Here is a 17,804-nt window from a genome sequence, read left to right as displayed (position 1 = left end):
AGCCAAATTTGACAAATGGGATATTTTCTGCATGCAGGTTTAATACCTGTCATTTGGGATGCCAGCCTGCTCCAACCTGCGTAATCTTGCAGCGTCATCCATTAAAATGAGCCCTGTGCTACCTACATTTCCATGTCATTAACACCCTAAACCTCAGTGTACTCTGCCTCGGGACCCCATCTGGTGTGTTCACAATAACATGCATCATTTCCCCCATGCCTGAAGGCTTCTCTGCAGTCTCTCTTACATGAACAAGACGCTCCATCAGATCCTGTAAAAATAACTGAAGCGCGTAAAACAAAACACATGATTTCATTTTCTAATCAGCATCAAAGCATCTCACCTAGTCCCTGTTGCTTGCATGGCCAGCCCACTCACTGTATCCATTCCGTCCATATTTATGACACAAACCCGAAGCAGCCCAACACAAAGCATAGACTACAGTACAGCTCCAGCACTGCGGGAGCGCAAGCATGGAGACCACTCTAGCAGACATTTGCATAAGGTTAAGAGAGGTCAGTCAGGCATTTGCGTGGTGAACATTGTGTTGCACCTTGTGTCGCTCTAAGCACCCTCTCCTCTCACATCTGTGTTACCAAACTGCTCATTGGGTTAGGGTTAACTCTAACTGATCATTTGGTTAGGGTTAGGGTTAACTGACTGATCATTTGGTTAGGGTTAGGGTTAACTCTGACTGATCATTTGGTTAGGGTTAGGGTTAACTCTGACTGATCATTTGGTTAGGGTTAGGGTTAACTCTGACTGATCATTTGGTTAGGGTTAGGGTTAACTGTGACTGATCATTTGGTTAGGGTTAGGGTTAACTCTGACTGATCATTTGGTTAGGGTTAGGGTTAACTCTGACTGATCATTTGGTTAGGGTTAGGGTTAACTCTGACGGATCATTTGGTTAGGGTTAGGGTTAACTCTGACTGATCATTTGGTTAGGGTTAGGGTTAACTCTGACTGATCATTTGGTTAGGGTTAGGGTTAACTCTGACGGATCATTTGGTTAGGGTTAGGGTTAACTCTGACTGATCATTTGGTTAGGGTTAGGGTTAACTCTGACGGATCATTTGGTTAGGGTTAGGGTTAACTCTGACTGATCATTTGGTTAGGGTTAGGGTTAACTCTGACTGATCATTTGGTTAGGGTTAGGGTTAACACTAACTGATCATTGTTTTGTTTCTCAGTGAGCCGAGCAAAGCAGACCAAGGCCAACAGTATGAGGCTGTTTAGACAGCAGACCAAGCAGAGGAATGTACACATGTAGGATTTTCATTTGACCTATATTGTAACAGCAAAATAATCATGCAGCAACAGGATTTGAACGTTTAGTCCATAATGTTGCTTGATCGGTGGTCAGGCTATTAGCTGGCCAAAAGTAGGCTACATGAAGAGTGCATTACTGTTACTGTACCGTGTGTATTGTGTGTTTTCAGTGAATTTATATAAATCACAAAGCTTATCTGCATTTCCTGCGGTCAGGAAGATTCTCAGCAACAAAAGACTGATCACATTAAGATCCTACATCTGTTGTCTATTGTTGTGTGTCTGATTAATGAGTTGCCCCTATGCAAGACAGCTGGAGCCTTGGCTTGGCATTGTATGTGTGCACATATGTGTGTATGCGTAGGCATGCACATGTGTCCTATTTTCCAGTCTTTCTGCAGACTGATCTGCCTGAGTGGAGGGTGTCCATGTAGGAATTGTGTTATGCCATTACATTGTTAAGGGAAATATGCAGTCATTTCTGCAATTAAATCCAAACCTCTGGATTTGTACTGCTATTTGTTCAGTTCTCCGACTGCCCATCAGACTGACTGCCCAATACTGCAGGATCATCACATTCTTTTTATTGCATGGATGCCCATCAAATGTAAGACTCTCACAAAATCGATCACCTAAATAATTCAAACTGGTCAGTATGCAGTTGTTATAGGCAGTAAAACCAGACCGGAGATGCTTACGTATTCACATACATGTACAGCGTATATGAATATTCTATTAATTCGGTGTATGTTTGTGCAAAGTGCATGCATACGTAAATGTATGTGTACATCCCATGAAGTCCACCCATGTTGGGTTTGTCTTTTTGTGTCTCGGTGTGCAGCGTAGAGACATGGTTACCATGGTAACCACACATCCACATCTCCCACAGTGAGAATACCCGGCCCCCTCCACCTCCCTCTCTCCTTACCGCCCTCTATCCCTCCCTCCTCTTCTCCCCATTCCTCCTCTGTCTGTATTGATCAGTCAGTTATGTTCTCTCCGGGCAGGGCAGAGCAGGGCAGGGAAGGGGAGGAGACCCATGGGACAGACATCCAATGTGCTGTAACCATAACGGCCTAATAATGGGCAGATTCCTCATTTCCACAATGCCGTAGCCATATCTCATCCCCACTCTGAAAATCCCACCGAGCCAGAACAGCAATGCATGCTCAGCGCCTGAGTGGTAGTGAGGGGAGAGCTGGGCTTGGGTCTGGTGCTAGGGCTAGGGCAGGGGCTATAAAGCTGGGCAACTATCCTTTTAGTACAGCCCTAGCCTCCACGTAATAGTCCCCATTTATATTTGACCATTGACTGACCTACTATGGCTATGATTAAATCACATTTTATTTTATTTATCACATGCTTACAAGCCCTTCCTAACGATGCAGAGTTTAAAAACAATAATAAAAAGAAACAATGTTAACACAATTATGATAATTGTTTGTATACAGGCCATGCACAACTACAAATAGAAGTGTAAACAGTCTTGTATTGCTTTATGCTTGCCTAGAGGGGTTACCCCCAGTGGCTGTGTTGATTTATGCTGTAGGTACATATTTATATACTGTATGTGTATAGGTCAGATACTATACAGAGAGCACTGTGTGTTAGCTAATGTGGCTAATGCCTATCAGCCTCCCAGTGGTAATGCTATATTAATGAAGGTGAGTGAGTCATTGTGGAGTTACCCGTGGTTGACCTGCTGATTCATTTAACACCTCAGGGTGGAATGGGGAGCACTTAGAGGTCCTCCGCTCATATAAACACTCCCACTAAAACTCAAGAGTTTTTCTGGCCACAAGGCATTGGGGCTCCTGAGTGGCGCAGTGGTCTAAGGCACTGCATCTCAGTGCCAAAAGTGTCATTACAGACCCTGGTTTGATTCCAGGCTGTGTCACAACAGCCATGATTGTGAGTTCCATAGGGCGGTGCACAATTGGCCCAGCGTTGTTTGCCCTTGGGTAGGCCGCCATTATAAATAAGAATTTGTTCTTAACTGACTTGCCTAGTTAAATGAAGGTTAAATAAAAAATGTTCCTCACTACTGTCCAATCAATGTTTAAAATGTGTTTCAAAGTGCTACTGAGCATGTGTGAGAAGCTGGGGTTTTGAGACTAGACTAGACTTGGTATAGTGGGGTCTATTTTGAGGACGTGTACTATGATTCAGATGTGAGCTGAATACAGCTGCATTAAAGCCCTGCTGGCTACTGAATGAGGATATTCTTCATGCGGTGAAACTGTGAGCCCCAGATCTTTGCAGTGTGATCACATAGCAGAGTTTGATGCGTACTTTCATCAATAGCCTGACCCAACAATCCCTTCCCCTGGAATGTTACACACACATTAATAATAAGCCACACTGACCCATCAAGAATATCAGAGCGTGTCATTGATATTGTTAATGTGATAAGCCTTGGCAAGCACATGTATGTTGACCCCCCTCAATTTAAGGGCTTTATTGGCATGGGAAACATATGTTAATATTGCCAAAGCAAGGGAAGTAGATAATAAACAAAAATGAAATAAACAATAAAAATTAACAGTATGTAACGGCTGTCTTCGTCGTCAGACGAAACAGAGAAGTCATCGTCTGAGAAAGTGGACCAATACGCAGCGGAGTTAGTGTTCATCATTGAAGTTTAATTTACTAAAGAACACTACACAAAACAAAACAAGAAAACCGACAGCCAAACAGTCCTGTCAGGTGCAAAACACTAAACAGAAACAATTACCCACAAAACCCAAAGGAAAAACATGCTCCTTATGTGTGACTCCCAATCAGCAACAACGAACTTCAGTTGTGCCTGATTGGGAGCCGCACATGGCCCAAAACAAAGAAATACAAAAAACCTAGAAAACGAACATAGAACGCCCACCCAATGTAACACCCTGGCCTAACCAAAATAAAGAACAAAAAAACCCTCTCTATGGCCAGGTCGTTATACAGTAAACATTACACGCACAAAAGTTCCAAAAGAATAAAGACATTTAAAATGTCATTATGTGCAAATAGTTAAAGTACAAAAGGGAAAATAAATAAACATAAATATGGGTTGTATTTAAAATGGTGTTTGTTCTTCACTGGTTGCCCTTTTCATGTGGCAACAGGTCACAAATCTTGCTGCTGTGTGGTATTTCACCCAATAGATATGGGAGTTTATCAAAATGTGGTTTGTTTTCAAATTATTTGTTGATCTGTGTAATCTGAGGGAAATATGTGTCTCTAATATGGTCATACATTTGGCAGAAGGTTAGGAAGTGCAGCTTAGTTTCCACCTCATTTTGTGGGCAGTGTGCACATAGCCTGTCTTCTCTTGAGAGCCAGGTCTGCCTACGGCGGCCTTTCTCAATAGCAAGGCTATGCTCACTGAGTCTGTACGTAGTCAAAGCTTTCCTTAAGTTTGGATCAGTCACAGTGGTCAGGTATTCTGCCACTGTGTACTCTCTGTTTAGGGCCAAATAGCATTCTAGTTAGCTCCGTTTTTTAAAACTTATTTCCAATGTGTCAAGTAATTATCTTTTTGTTTTCTCATGATTTGGTTGGGTCTAATTGTGTTGCTCTCTCTCTCTCTCTCTCTCTCTCTCTCTCTCTCTCTCTCTCTCTCACTCTCTCACTCTCTACACACACTCTGATTCTCCCTTCCACTATAACAGTTCCCCACTGGCTGTTGACCCTGTCCTGTTTAACAGTGGCAGGCAGGCAGCCAGCCCCTATCTCTTATCAGTCCTGACCTGCAGTATTAAACCCGCACCAGCACTAGATCAATAGCCATGTATTCATTGGATTGGGTGCCCTGAGGCAGGCAGGCTGCAGCCCGACACAGAGGCACACCTGAGCTCCCTCCCTCCATCCCTCTCTCACACACACAACACTCTGTTTGGGTTTTACATCCCCTCCCTCCCTCATTCACTGAGAGAGAGAGGGAGGACCAAGAGAGAGAGGGATGGAAGGAAACAAGTTTTGAATACAAATGAGCTTCTCTCTAGTGGCACAGATACCACACATCCCTCTCTCTTACTCACACACGGATACACAATCTTCCACACACGCTGCCTCTCGGTCTGTATTGGAAGACAGCGCAGCACATGCAGTAATTCCCGCCACTTAATTGATTAACCAGGCTGCTTATTTGAAGTGGCTAATTAGAGGGGGAGTGTGTCGAGTGTGTGAGGAGTGCTGGGGAGTCGCTGGTGCGCTTTATCTCAGTGCGCGTGTGTGTGAGTGTCTGTCTGAGGAGCTCCGGTACCACACTTCACTCTGGAGCAGGAGGAGGAGAGAAGAAGAAGAGAATAGATAGAGAGGCAGCTGGGTGGGGAGATTTTCACAGCACTCTCCCTCATCTGACATGGCCTCTGCGTAGGAATCTGGTGCCACTGCAACAGAGGAGCAGCTAGGCAGCAGCGAGGTGTCTAAGGTAAGAGGGGGGGTGATGGGTTTTCCTCTCCTCCGTCTGTTTTCCTCTCCTCTGTCTGCATGGGTTGCAGTACGAGGAGTATTAGCATGTTAGCATTGCGTTGTATGTCAATGGTTCAGATTGTGCTCTGATGCAGAGAGGCAAATGAGAGTGTTTTTGTGTTTATGTGGAGGTGAGGAGTGTTTCACCATGGTATTCCCCAAAGGGAAGCTCTAATAGCCTAGCGTTCTGAAATCCTATTAGGGTCCCCCCCGCCCTACCTACACCCTCCACCGCCCTATTAATAGCGTGAAATGGAATTGTCTCTCTGGCAGGGGGGTAGTGTATGTTTTTATTACTGCATGTAAGTGAAGGAGTGTGTGTGTGTGTTTGTGTGTGTGTGTGTGTGTGTGTGTGTGTGTGTGTGTGTGTGTGTGTGTGTGTGTGTGTGTGTGTGTGTGTGTGTGTGTGTGTGTGTGTGTGTGTGTGTGTGTGTGTGTGTGTGTGTGTGTTTATGCATTCTGCACACTGATATCTGCAGATTCAGCATGTGGTCTGGTTTGAGTGAAAAATGTCTGTCAAGAGCAAGGCACACACACTCAACATACTACCATCCTGCATGCTTACTACACACACCTTGGAAATGCACCAAGACAACAGTACAGTGATTGAAGGGACTTGGACTGATCTCTTTGAACGTGATTGGTTATAGGAGAGTATTCAGCAGCAAAAGATAGCCACACACAGGGTGAAAGAAAGAAGCAGACAATGCCATGTAAATGCTGCATTGGACTGTACAAACACATTGAATATACTACCTTGTACCTCTCTGAGTAGTACTGTGTCAGGGGGATGGCTACATTCAAGGATGAAAGGATCAACCAGACTGCCATATACAGTGCCCTTCACAAAGTATTCACACCCCTTGACTTTTTCCACATTTTGTTATGTGACAGTCTGAATTTAAAATGGATTAAATGTATTTTTTTGTCACTGGCCTACACACAATACCCTATAATGTCGAAGTGTAAATATGGTTTAAAAATTTATTAAAAATGAAAAGCTGAAATGTCTTGAGTCAATAACTATTCAACCCCTTTGTTATGGCAAGCCTAATTAAGTTAGAGTATACATTTGCTCAACAAGTCACATAATAAGTTGCATGGACTTACTCTGAGGGCAATAATATTGTTTAACATTATGTTTTAATGACCACCTCATCTCTGTACTCCACATATACAAGTATCTGTAAGGTTCCTCAGTCGAGCAGTGAATTTAAAACACTGATTCAACTACAAAGACGAGGGAGCTTTTCCAATGCCTCACAAAGAAGGGCACCTATTGGTAGATGGGTAAAAAAAACAGCAGACATTGAATATCCCTTTGTGCATGGTGAAGTTATTAATTACACTTTGGATGGTGTATCAATACACCCAGTCACTACAAAGATACAGGCAACCTTCTTAACTCAGTAGCTGGAGAGGAGGGAAACGATTCAGGGATTTCACCATGAGGCCAATGGTGACTTTAAAACAGTTACAGAGTTTAAAGGCTATGATAGGAGTAAACTGAGGATGGATCAACAAGATTGTAGCTACTCCAAAATACTAACCTAAATTACAGAGTGAAAAGAAGGAAGCCTGTACAGAGTACAGGTGGCTGCATCATGTTATGGGTATGCTTGTCATCAGCAAGATCTAGGGAGTTTTTTAGGATAAAAAGTAATGGAATAGATCCTAAAGGAAAAGCTAAAGCTTCATTCTGCAGAGAGACTGTTGAGACAATGGGAGACAAATTCACCTTTCAGCTGGACAATAACCTAAAACACAAGGCCAAATATACACTGGAGTTGCTTACCAAGACGACATTGAATGTTCCTGAGCGGCCTAGTTACAGATTTGACTTAAATAGGCTTGAAGGTCTATGACAAGACTTGAAAAGGGCTGTCTAGCAATGAACAACAACCAACTTGACAGAGCTTGAAGAATTTTAAAAAGAGTAATGTGCCGATATTGTACAATCCAGGTATGCAAAGCTCTTAGACTTACCCAGAAAGCCTCACAGCTATAATCACTGCTAAAAGGTGATTCTAACATGTATTGACTCAGGGGTTTGAATACAGATGTAAATAAGATATTTCATTTTCAGTTAATTTGCTAAAATGTTTTCACTTTGTCATTATGGGCTATTGTGTGTAGATGGGTAAGAAAAAAAATATTGAATCCATTTTGAATTCAGGCTGTATGTGGAATAAGTCAAGGGGTATGAATACTTTCTGAAGGCACTGTACATTGTACTTTGCTCTTTTATGTTCATTTACAATATTGCAATATACATCTGTGCAGATGAAATATATCTCTGCGCAGTTGTAGTATCTCTCAGTATGTGGTAGAAATAGCTGGACGTGAAGGCAGCCATGATACAGATTGTAGTGTCCAATTAGCCTTTGTGTCCCCGGGCGGTGTGTGTCTGTACATGTGCCTGTGCGTGTGTGTCGCACGCGTGCGTGTTCGTGTGTGTGTCTGAGGGAGGAGAGTGGACATATGATTTCCTGGGCTCCTCTCCGAAGACTGTGGATTCAGACCAGCAGGATATTGTATAGTCCTCCTCCTCCTCTGTGTCAGCTAACTAGCCACTTGTCTATTCATATTAACAAACTCATCCTCTTTCATTCATTTCCTCCTAACCCCCATCTCTCATTCTTTTTCTTGAGTTCATTCCACTGTTTTCCAACAATAGTTTTGCCTCTTCCCTCTCTCTTTCCCTGGTATTTTTGTCTCTTCCCTCAATTTCTCTCTCTTTTGTGTTTGTGTGTGTGTCTGTGGGCTGCAGTGTCTCAGTGACGAGAGGCTGGCTGGGCTCTCTGATGGATGGCAAGCCAATAAGACCAGGACTCCTGTCACCCTGCCTCCCTAATCAGATCAAATCCAGCTGTACTCACGCACACACAAACACATACACACACACACACACACGCATGCGCAGGCAGGCATATGCTAACAAACAACACTCTCTCTCCTATCTCTGGGTAAAATTGCCCCTGGTGTCCTACTTTTATCTTCCTCAACAAATCTCCCTCTCCTCCCTCTCCTCCCTCTCCCTGCCCACCCATAAGGTTTCTACAAAATACTACATCTTGTCTATTCGGTATGTAGCACATATGGACACAAAGGCTTTCTCTTTGACAGACACTGTCCCATCTCAAACAGCAACACCTGTGTTCTGACCTGCTCTCATCCCTCCTCCTGACATCCTGATCTTAGGGACGTTAGATATTCGGCCGTCCACTCAGGCTGCATTACACTTCCCATCTGCTGCTGGGATCAGTAGAGCAAGATCCAAAATATCCTGGGTGATTTTCCCTTACCTGGGGCCTCAGCTGTTCACGGTCACAGCTACAAGATGTTTCCTGGCCGGGCACTCAGAGAGAGAGAGAGAGCGAGCGAGCGAGAGAGAGAGAGAGAGAGAGAGAGAGAGAGAGAGAGAGAGAGAGAGAGAGCGCTTTCTAAAAGCAGCCCCGCTTTGCGTTGTTCTCTCTGCTGCTAAGAGCTCAGTCTCATTCCTTATTCATCCTCACAGCCTATTCTCTGACATCCTGCCTGACTGACTGTCAGTGTGGGGGAAAAAGTGAAAGCTTTCCAGCACACAACACTAATTTCCCCAGAATAGAGGTCAATCTGACAACGCCCAGGAAATGGGAACTCTCACAGACCAGATCCAAGCTATAGGATCTCTTCAGGGTGAGTTCTGGTCCACTTCAGAGGTTGAATGGCCATAAGAAGGGCCCTGAGTTTCACCTGACCACCTGACTTGCAATAGCCTATAACTAGGGCCTGAAGTTTTTCCTGTAGTCAGGGAAAACCTCAATTCGGAGCTCAGGAGACTCCTCACTGACTGGGCACAATGTCCAGTTTGCATTGTTCCTATCTGTCCCTTAGCCTTGCCTTGAACCAATAAGGCTAGCGTGTTGTATTCTTCCCCTCAAGCTAATTCTGCTGGGGATACAGTGTATTTTAATTTTTATTTTATTTCACCTTTATTTAACTAGGCAAGTCAGTTAACAACAAATTCTTATTCTACCAAAAGGCAAAAGGCCTCCTGCGGGGACGGGGACTGGGATTAAATATAGGACAAAACACTAATAAAGACAAGAGAGACAACACTACATAAAGAGAGACCTAAGACAACAACATAGCAAGGCAGCAACACATTTCGGTTCTGACTTAGAATATGTGGACAACTACAAATACCTAGGTGTCTGGTTAGACTGTAAACTCTCCTTCCAAACTCACATCAAACATCTCCAATCCAAAGTTAAATCTAGAATTGGCTTCCTATTTTGCAACAAAGCATCTTTCACTCATGCTGCCAAACATACCCTCGTAAAACTGACCATCCTACCGATCCTCGACTTCGGCGATGTCATTTACAAAATAGCCTCCAATACCCTACTCAATTAATTGGATGCAGTCTATCACAGTGCCATCTGTTTTGTCACCAAAGCCCCATATACTACCCACCACTGCGACCTGTATGCTCTCGTTGGCTGGCCCTCGCTTCATACTCGTCGCCAAACCCACTGGCTCCAGGTCATCTACAAGACCCTGCTAGGTAGAGTTCCCCCTTATCTCAGCTCGCTGGTCACCATGGCAGCACCCACCTGTAGCATGCTTTCCAGCAGGTATATCTCTATGGTCACCCCCAAAGCCAATTCCTCCTTCGGCCGCCTCTCCTTCCAGTTCTCTGCTGCCAATGATTGGAACGAACTACAACAATCTCTAAAACTGGAAACACTTATCTCCCTCACTAGCTTTAACTTTAAGCACCAGCTGTCAGAGCAGCTCACAGATTACTGCACCTGTACATAGCCCATCTATAATTTAGCCCAAACAACTACCTCTTCCCCTACTGTATTTATTTATTTATTTTGCTCCTTTGCACTCCATTATTTGTACTTTGCACTTTCTTCCACTGCAAATCTACCATTCCAGTGTTTTACTTGCTATATTGTATTTACTTTGCCACCATGGCCTTTTTTGCCTTTACCTCCCTTATCTCACCTCATTTGCTCACTTTGTATATTGACTTATTTTTCTACTATATTATCAACTGTATGTTTGTTTTACTCCATGTGTAACTCTGTGTTGTTGTATGTGCCAAACTGCTTGCTTTATCTTGGCCAGATCACAATTGTAAATGAGAACTTGTTCTCAACTTGCCTACCTGGTTAAATAAAGGTGAAATAAATAAAATAAATAAACATGACAACACACCATGGTAGCAACACAACATGACAAGAACATGGTAGCAGCCCAAAACATGGTACAAACATTATTGGGCACAGACAACAGCACAAAGGGCAAGAAGGTAGAGACTACAATACATCACGCAAAGCAGCCACAACTGTCAGTAATGTGTATGTGGAGGATGAGGGCTGCAGTAGATATCTCAGATAGGGGGGACTGAGGTCTAAGAGGGTTTTATAAATAAGCTTCAACCAGTGGGTCTTGCGACGGGTATACAGAGATGACCAGTTTACTGAGGAGTATAGAGTGCAGTGACGTGTCCTATAAGGAGCATTGGGTGGCAAATCTGATGGCTGAATGGTAAAGAACATCTAGCCGCTCAAGAGCACCTTTACCTGCCGTGTAAAGCGTGTAGACATGACATTGAATAAGACATGCAGACAGAGAGTTGTGCCTTGGTTGGAATATAATCTAATTCAGTATAGATGTGAACATAAATGTGATTATGCAAATGTAAAGAGCATATTTCTAATCTGAGACTACTTTGTAGCATGCATCATTAAGATATGCTATTTCCATGTTGTGTATTGGCTGGATTTATGTTTATTCTAACTCATAAAGGTTCCATTCATTATAGTGGCATTCAGTGTTAGACACAATCTGTATTTTCATTTCTGCACTGACTCATCAGGACTGAGGGAGAGACTCATTACTGCACACTGATAGGCTTATTTTATACTATTTAGTTGTTTCTTTGTGTGTGTTGGGGAGAGTGGGAGGGAGTGTGTGGGTGGGGGGTGGGAGAGGTTCTTTGCACTTTGTCTCATGGCCACAGAGGTAACATGTAAACAAAATTGTTATTCTGTATAAGAACATCAAGACTCATTGTTCCATCCAACGCTACATTCTTGTCATAGAATAAAACTTAATGTTATACTTTGAACTTGGCCTCAAGCTGCCTTTAGATCAAGACAACTCTTACTGACCTGGAACGCTCTTTCCTTCACAGGTGTGAGGAGAGAGAGAGTGCTGGAGAGAGGACAGGAGAGAGAGAACGAGAGAATGATGGCGGCGGAGGAGGAGAAGCCGGGTTTGAAGAGCAGCAGCTCCATCGTTCCCTGCTTCTTGTTTGTTGAGGTGAGTTGCCATGTCTTCCTTTTCCTGATTGGCTAAAATGACACTACTGGGAGGAGCTGATGAAATACCCTCTGGCTCCTCATGGGTCCAGTAGGGCCTCTTCATGCTGGTTGATGATATCTCTTTATGGGGAATTTTCGTATCCCTTAACCTTCCCCATATTCAGTTTCTCACCCCCCTCCGCTCCTCTCAGAGCTCAATGAGCGCCATTCATTCTACTACTTGACCTCAATTGGCTGTTGTCTGCTGTCCAGCCGCCAGGGAACACTTTCTCATCTTTAGCTTCTGTGGAAAATGTTATAAATATTGTCAGCTCAACACACATCCACGACACTGCCATGGCTGAGACTGAGTAACGTGGATATGGTGGAAAATAGTTGTTATATGGTATAAAATAGTTGTTATAGTATGTAATCGGTTCAGATGGCGCTTCCTGTCTTCACATTGCTACAATATGTGATCTCTGCTTCCTGTTTATATGAGTTTTTGCATCTGATCCATTGAAGTATTTAGTGATATCACAGCTAACTGTGTTTTGTATAGGTACTGGATGCTCTGCACACACTGTCAGGCACACACACACCGACACAGACTCACATACAGACTACAGGCGCACACACAGGACAGAGTCTCTCCCGTAGGCGTGTCCCGTATTGCTGTGGGAGCTACATTACTCAGAGGGTATTGAAGGTCTCTATGCTGCTAGATTATGGTCCACCATAAAAGCACTCCCTTAGTCCACTGTGCCATCCCTCACACATATTTAATGTGAGGTGGAATAGGTGATATTTGAGGTGCAAGGTGTTCTGTGTCATGTGAAATATGGAGGTCTATATGTGAGGTGTGATGTATGACATGGAAGGTGAAAAGTATTGTATGGGGAATTAAGTGCTATATTATATTGGATGTAAGACCTTGTGGTATTCAGTACAGTTGTAGTGATATGTGGGATTTGTGAAATCATAATGTGCAATATGTGAGGTAGCAGTGAGTGAGTGCAGAAATGTGACAGTGTGGTCTGACTGAGACCCAACCATTTTAGCTCCTCTGTCCCTCTCCCCTGACCGTGTCCCCCTCCCCAGCGGTGTGTCACAGACAGACAGGGGTTTAGACTGAGCCAGGACCTGCTCTTTTATTTAGACACACACCTCATCAGCCCGTTTCCATGGAAACCAATCAGCTGGATTAATTTTCTCTCTGTCTCTCTCTTTTGCCTCCTTTCATCCACTACCTACCCTCTCTCTCTCTCTCTCTCTCTCTCTCTCTCTCTCTCTCTCTCTCTCTCCCTCCCTCCCTCCCTGAAAGTCATAGATATTTGTTAGATATAGATATCTCCTTCCGTCTCTTCTATCTGAATGTGAATTTCAACATCAATAGCGCTTATACAGGTCAGTTTCTCTCAGCACTGGGATGATACCAAATACGCAAGGAAATGCCATTGTCAGAACACAGACATGCTTTTAGGAAATAATCCACTGTGTGTATAAGTAATCAGGTGTAGTAGAGAACACAGCTTTGGGGTTGTAAATGCCACATTAACATAAACAGTTATCCAGACCAATGGAGGAGGAAATACAAAGGCCCCTCCATGCCCCTCTGATAGCTTTGGATGTACTGCTATTGGACAGCCGGTGTCATGTGATTGGGGTGTGTGGTGCGTCATGTGACCTAATATTGATGTGTCCTGTCCACACAGGACCATGTATGGGTTGTCACAGATTCAGTTTATGAAGTGTGGGAATGTGTTTTGTATAATGGCTGCAGCTGTAATGTGGAAGCAGGAATAACCTAATAGTTGGAAACATCACCTTCAATTAACAAAAATAAATAGTCAAATATTATGCTCTACACACACTCTACTCTAACATTTAAAAACAACGATAACCTGTTTTACTCTCAATTTTTCAAATGTTTTATTTGGACTTGAAAATGACCCATTCTGTTTACCCTCTTATCGAACATGTCCCACTTTTCTCAGCCACTGTTATGGACTGAATGGTTATGAGTCAGAATCATTGTGGAGATTTCCTTGACTGCAGGGGTGTTTGTCTTTGGCATGAGCAGTACTCATAATTGTGTTTGTGTGGGCATCATCTATCTCTCAACACATGCAGTGTGATGGACCATTCCCCTCGGCGTTTCATGCAAGGACTCTGTACCCACCAGAGGGCACTGTTGATGTACTGTTAAGGCTTTCAGAGCTGCTTTTGGAAGCTCAGTAACACTGTTTTGTCGTGGTTTTGTGTGTCTAACCAGAGTCAATTTGTCTTTATATTCTGTTAATGTTGAATTTAGCCAATGAAGCTCAGTTTTGTTGTGTTGGTTTATTCACAGTAAGGACAAGGAATGGTAATGGTGACAATTTACTGTAATGAATATTCCACATTTGTCTTTGAAAAGGAATTGCCTTGATTTTCATAGAATTCTTATTAATGTTCAGAAGAACGCACACACACACATATACACACACACACAGCCTCATTAACACTTGACATAGGTGAAAGAACACCTTTCCTTCTCTTTTGCTTCCTCCGTCTCTAAAAATAACCCCAGTGTGTGATGGTGTAACACTTGTGTGATCACACCTGTCGGAGAGAGTCTTTCAAGTGAAGTGCACAAAGAACACACACACACACACACACACCATTTTTTTTTAGAGTGCTGTGATCAGCTGGAGTGCTAAGACACAAAGAAAAAATGACTTTTCCTTTGGTTGCCATCTGGTAAATGTCCATTAAAGAGCTGCCCCTGCTTCATGTTTTGGCCTCTGAATCAAAGCAGGGAGAATGCACTCAGCACTCAGCCAGCCAGCCCAGCTTGAGGTAGCTACAGCACAGTGTTTTCAGCAGCTCTGCACTGTGGAAGGGAAAGTAGTTGTTCATGGAAAATAATGAGAGAAGCACGAATGAGATTGAGAATCGGAGGTCCCTATTTGAGAAGTATTTGGACAAATTCATTGTTTGTTTTGCTTTTGTTTCAGATTATGTTGTACCCAATACAAGTGTTTCATGGAAATAATTTTGAGTAATGATGAGTGAGAAAGGTACAGAGGCATAAATATCATGCTCTCCAAAAACGATGTATTGGGGGTGTGGCCTTTGTGCCTCTGTAACTTTCTCACTCATCATTATTCATGATTCATTTATGATTATCCGTAATCATGGTAGCATCCACATGAATGTAGAAGTGGTCGGAAAAACATATTTGATTCTTATTTAGAATAAAAGTACTCCAAATTGGCACCATACATTATTTACCATTCATTTCTATTGGGCAAAAAATGATCTGAAACCCAACCAAAACAAACAGCAAATACATCCAACAAGTTTGTAGTCACAAGCTTGATGTAATCATTGAACGTCCTTGAGATGTTTCTACAACTTGATTGGAATTCACCTGTGGTAAATTAAATTGATTGGACATGATTTGGAAAGGCACACCTGTCTATATAAGGTCCCACAGTTGACAGTGCATGTCAGAGCAAAAACTAAGCCATGAGGTTGAAGGAATTGTCTGTGGAGCTCCGAGACAGGATTATGTCGAGGCACAGATCTGGGGAAGGTTACCAAAAATGTCTGCAGCATTGAAGGTCCCCAAGAACACAGTGGTCTCCATCACTCTTAAATGGAAGAAGTTTGGAACCACCAAGACTATTCCTAGAGCTGGCCGCCCAGCCAAACAGAGCAATCGGGTGGAGAAGGGCCTTTGTCAGGGAGGTGACCAAGAACTCAATGGTCATTCTGACAGAGCTCCAGAGTTCCCCTGTGGAGATGGAAGAAACTTCCAGAAGGACAACCATCTCTGCAGCACTCCACCAATCAGGCCTTGATGGTAGAGTGGCCAGACAGAAACCATTCTTCAGGAGAAGGCACATGACAGTCCACTTAGAGTTTGCCAAAAGGCACCTAAAGACTCTCAGAACATGAGAAACAAGATTCTCTGGTCTGATGAAACCAAGATTGAACTCTTTGGCCTTAATGCCAAGCGTCACGTCTGGAGGAAACCTGTTTTTGCTTTGTCATTATGGGGTATTGTGTGTAGATGATGAGGGAAAAAAACTATTTAATACATTTTAGAATAAGGCTGTAACATAACAACATTTTGAAAAAGTCAAGGGGTCTAAATATTTTCCGAATGTACTGTAAGTGAATTTGTCCAAAAACGTATGATGCCTTCACATTTTACCTTTATTTTACTAGGCAAGTCAGTTAAGAACAAATTCTTATTTACAATGACTGCCTACCCCGGCCAAACCTGGACTACGCTGGGCCAATTGTGCACTGCCCTATGGGACTCCAAATCATTGTCGGATGTGATTGATTGAAAGCCTGGATTCAAACCAGGGACTGTAGTGTTGCTCTTGCGCTGAGATGCAGTGCCTTAGACCACTGCGCTACTCAGGTGCGGTGGGATATTAGATGCCTGAAGTGCTTTTATTTCTAAACAGTAAAACGTATACAGTACCAGTCAAAAATTTGAACACACCTACTCATTCAAGGGTGTATCTTTATTTTTACTATTTTCTACATTGTAGAATAATAGTGAAGACATCAAAAGTATGAAATAACAGCTATGGAATCATGTAGTAACCAGAAAAGTGTTAAACAAATAAAAATGTATTTTAGATTCTTCAAAGTAGATACCCTTTGCCTTGATGACAGATTTGCACAGTCTTGGCATTCTCTCAACCAGCTTCATGAGGTAGTCACCTGGAATGCTTTTCCAACAGTCTTGAAGAAGTTCCCACATATGCTGAGCACTTATTGGCTGCTTTTCCTTCACTCTGCGGTCAAACTCATCCCAAACCATCTCAACTGGGTTGAGGTCGGTTGAAAAACAAATGATAGACCCACTAAGAAAAAACTGTGTTTACAACGGCGCAGTTTAATAATAAAAACCACCGGAAACAGAACAATCAAACAATGGGTACAAAACCCGTCGCACACCAGAATAACGTGCACAAGCACTTACAAACAAACAATTCCGGACATGGGGGGGAACAGAGGGTTAAATACACAACATGTAATGATGGAATTGAAACCAGGTGTGTGGGAAGACAAGAAAAAACAAATGGAAAATGAAAAGTGGATCGATGATGGCTAGAAGACCGGCGACGCCGACCGCCGAAAGTTGCCTGAACAAGGAAAGGAACCAACTTCGGCGGAAGTCGTGACAGGGAGTGTAGATTAAAGGTGGATTTACATTTAGTAAAATATGTCTAGTGAGATTTTACATTTACATTTACGTCCTTTAGCAACTTTTCTATTTACGTCAGAGTAGCAACTTTTCTATTTACACAAGCCTTTGATGTGGTGTGGCCAAAGCCACATTCCGGCTTCATGTGTGAGTGTAGCTATTAGCATACTGTTAATGTCATAGTATATGGACAAACAAAATGAGGATAGCAATTCAAACTATACAGGAGCTTCTCATCTAAACCATATTGCACATAGTGTTGCAGACTTGATTAATGCAATGATTCACGAATTTGGTTAACAAAACAAAAATGCTGCGTACTGGTATTAGGGTAATTAAGGTAATTCTTGCATGGACATGTGGTGTGGGAGAGCTGTTGTCTTTACACTGTACCACTCAGAGGGGGGTATGTGGTGTAGATTTCTTACACATCTCTTAAAGAGAGATTTAAAATTGAGAGCATGTTGACGAGCTGCATCACCGCTTGGTATGGCAACTGCTTGGTATGCGACGGCAAGGTGTAACAGAGGATAGTGTGTACAGCCCAGTACATCACT

The 17,804-nt window shown here is 43.0% G+C and overlaps 1 protein-coding gene across 3 annotated transcripts in view; it reads left to right on the top strand.

Moving 5' to 3' along the window:
- The first annotated feature begins 5,280 nt into the window (after positions 1 to 5,280).
- The window catches only part of plppr2a (phospholipid phosphatase related 2a), a 56,728-nt gene continuing 44,204 nt past the window's right edge, over positions 5,281 to 17,804 (top strand). For all 3 annotated transcript variants that reach the window (XM_014193518.2, XM_014193520.2, XM_014193519.2), the window contains exons 1-2: positions 5,281 to 5,689; positions 11,924 to 12,051. In XM_014193518.2, the coding sequence (XP_014048993.1) occupies positions 11,977 to 12,051 (75 nt within the window). In that variant the 5' untranslated portion in view covers positions 5,281 to 5,689; positions 11,924 to 11,976. The remainder of the gene's footprint in view (positions 5,690 to 11,923; positions 12,052 to 17,804) is intronic.

This window comes from Salmo salar, chromosome ssa03 (genome assembly GCF_905237065.1).
Source record: "Salmo salar chromosome ssa03, Ssal_v3.1, whole genome shotgun sequence".
Lineage (NCBI taxonomy): Eukaryota > Metazoa > Chordata > Actinopteri > Salmoniformes > Salmonidae > Salmo > Salmo salar.
This window is presented reverse-complemented; position numbering and strand designations above follow the sequence as displayed.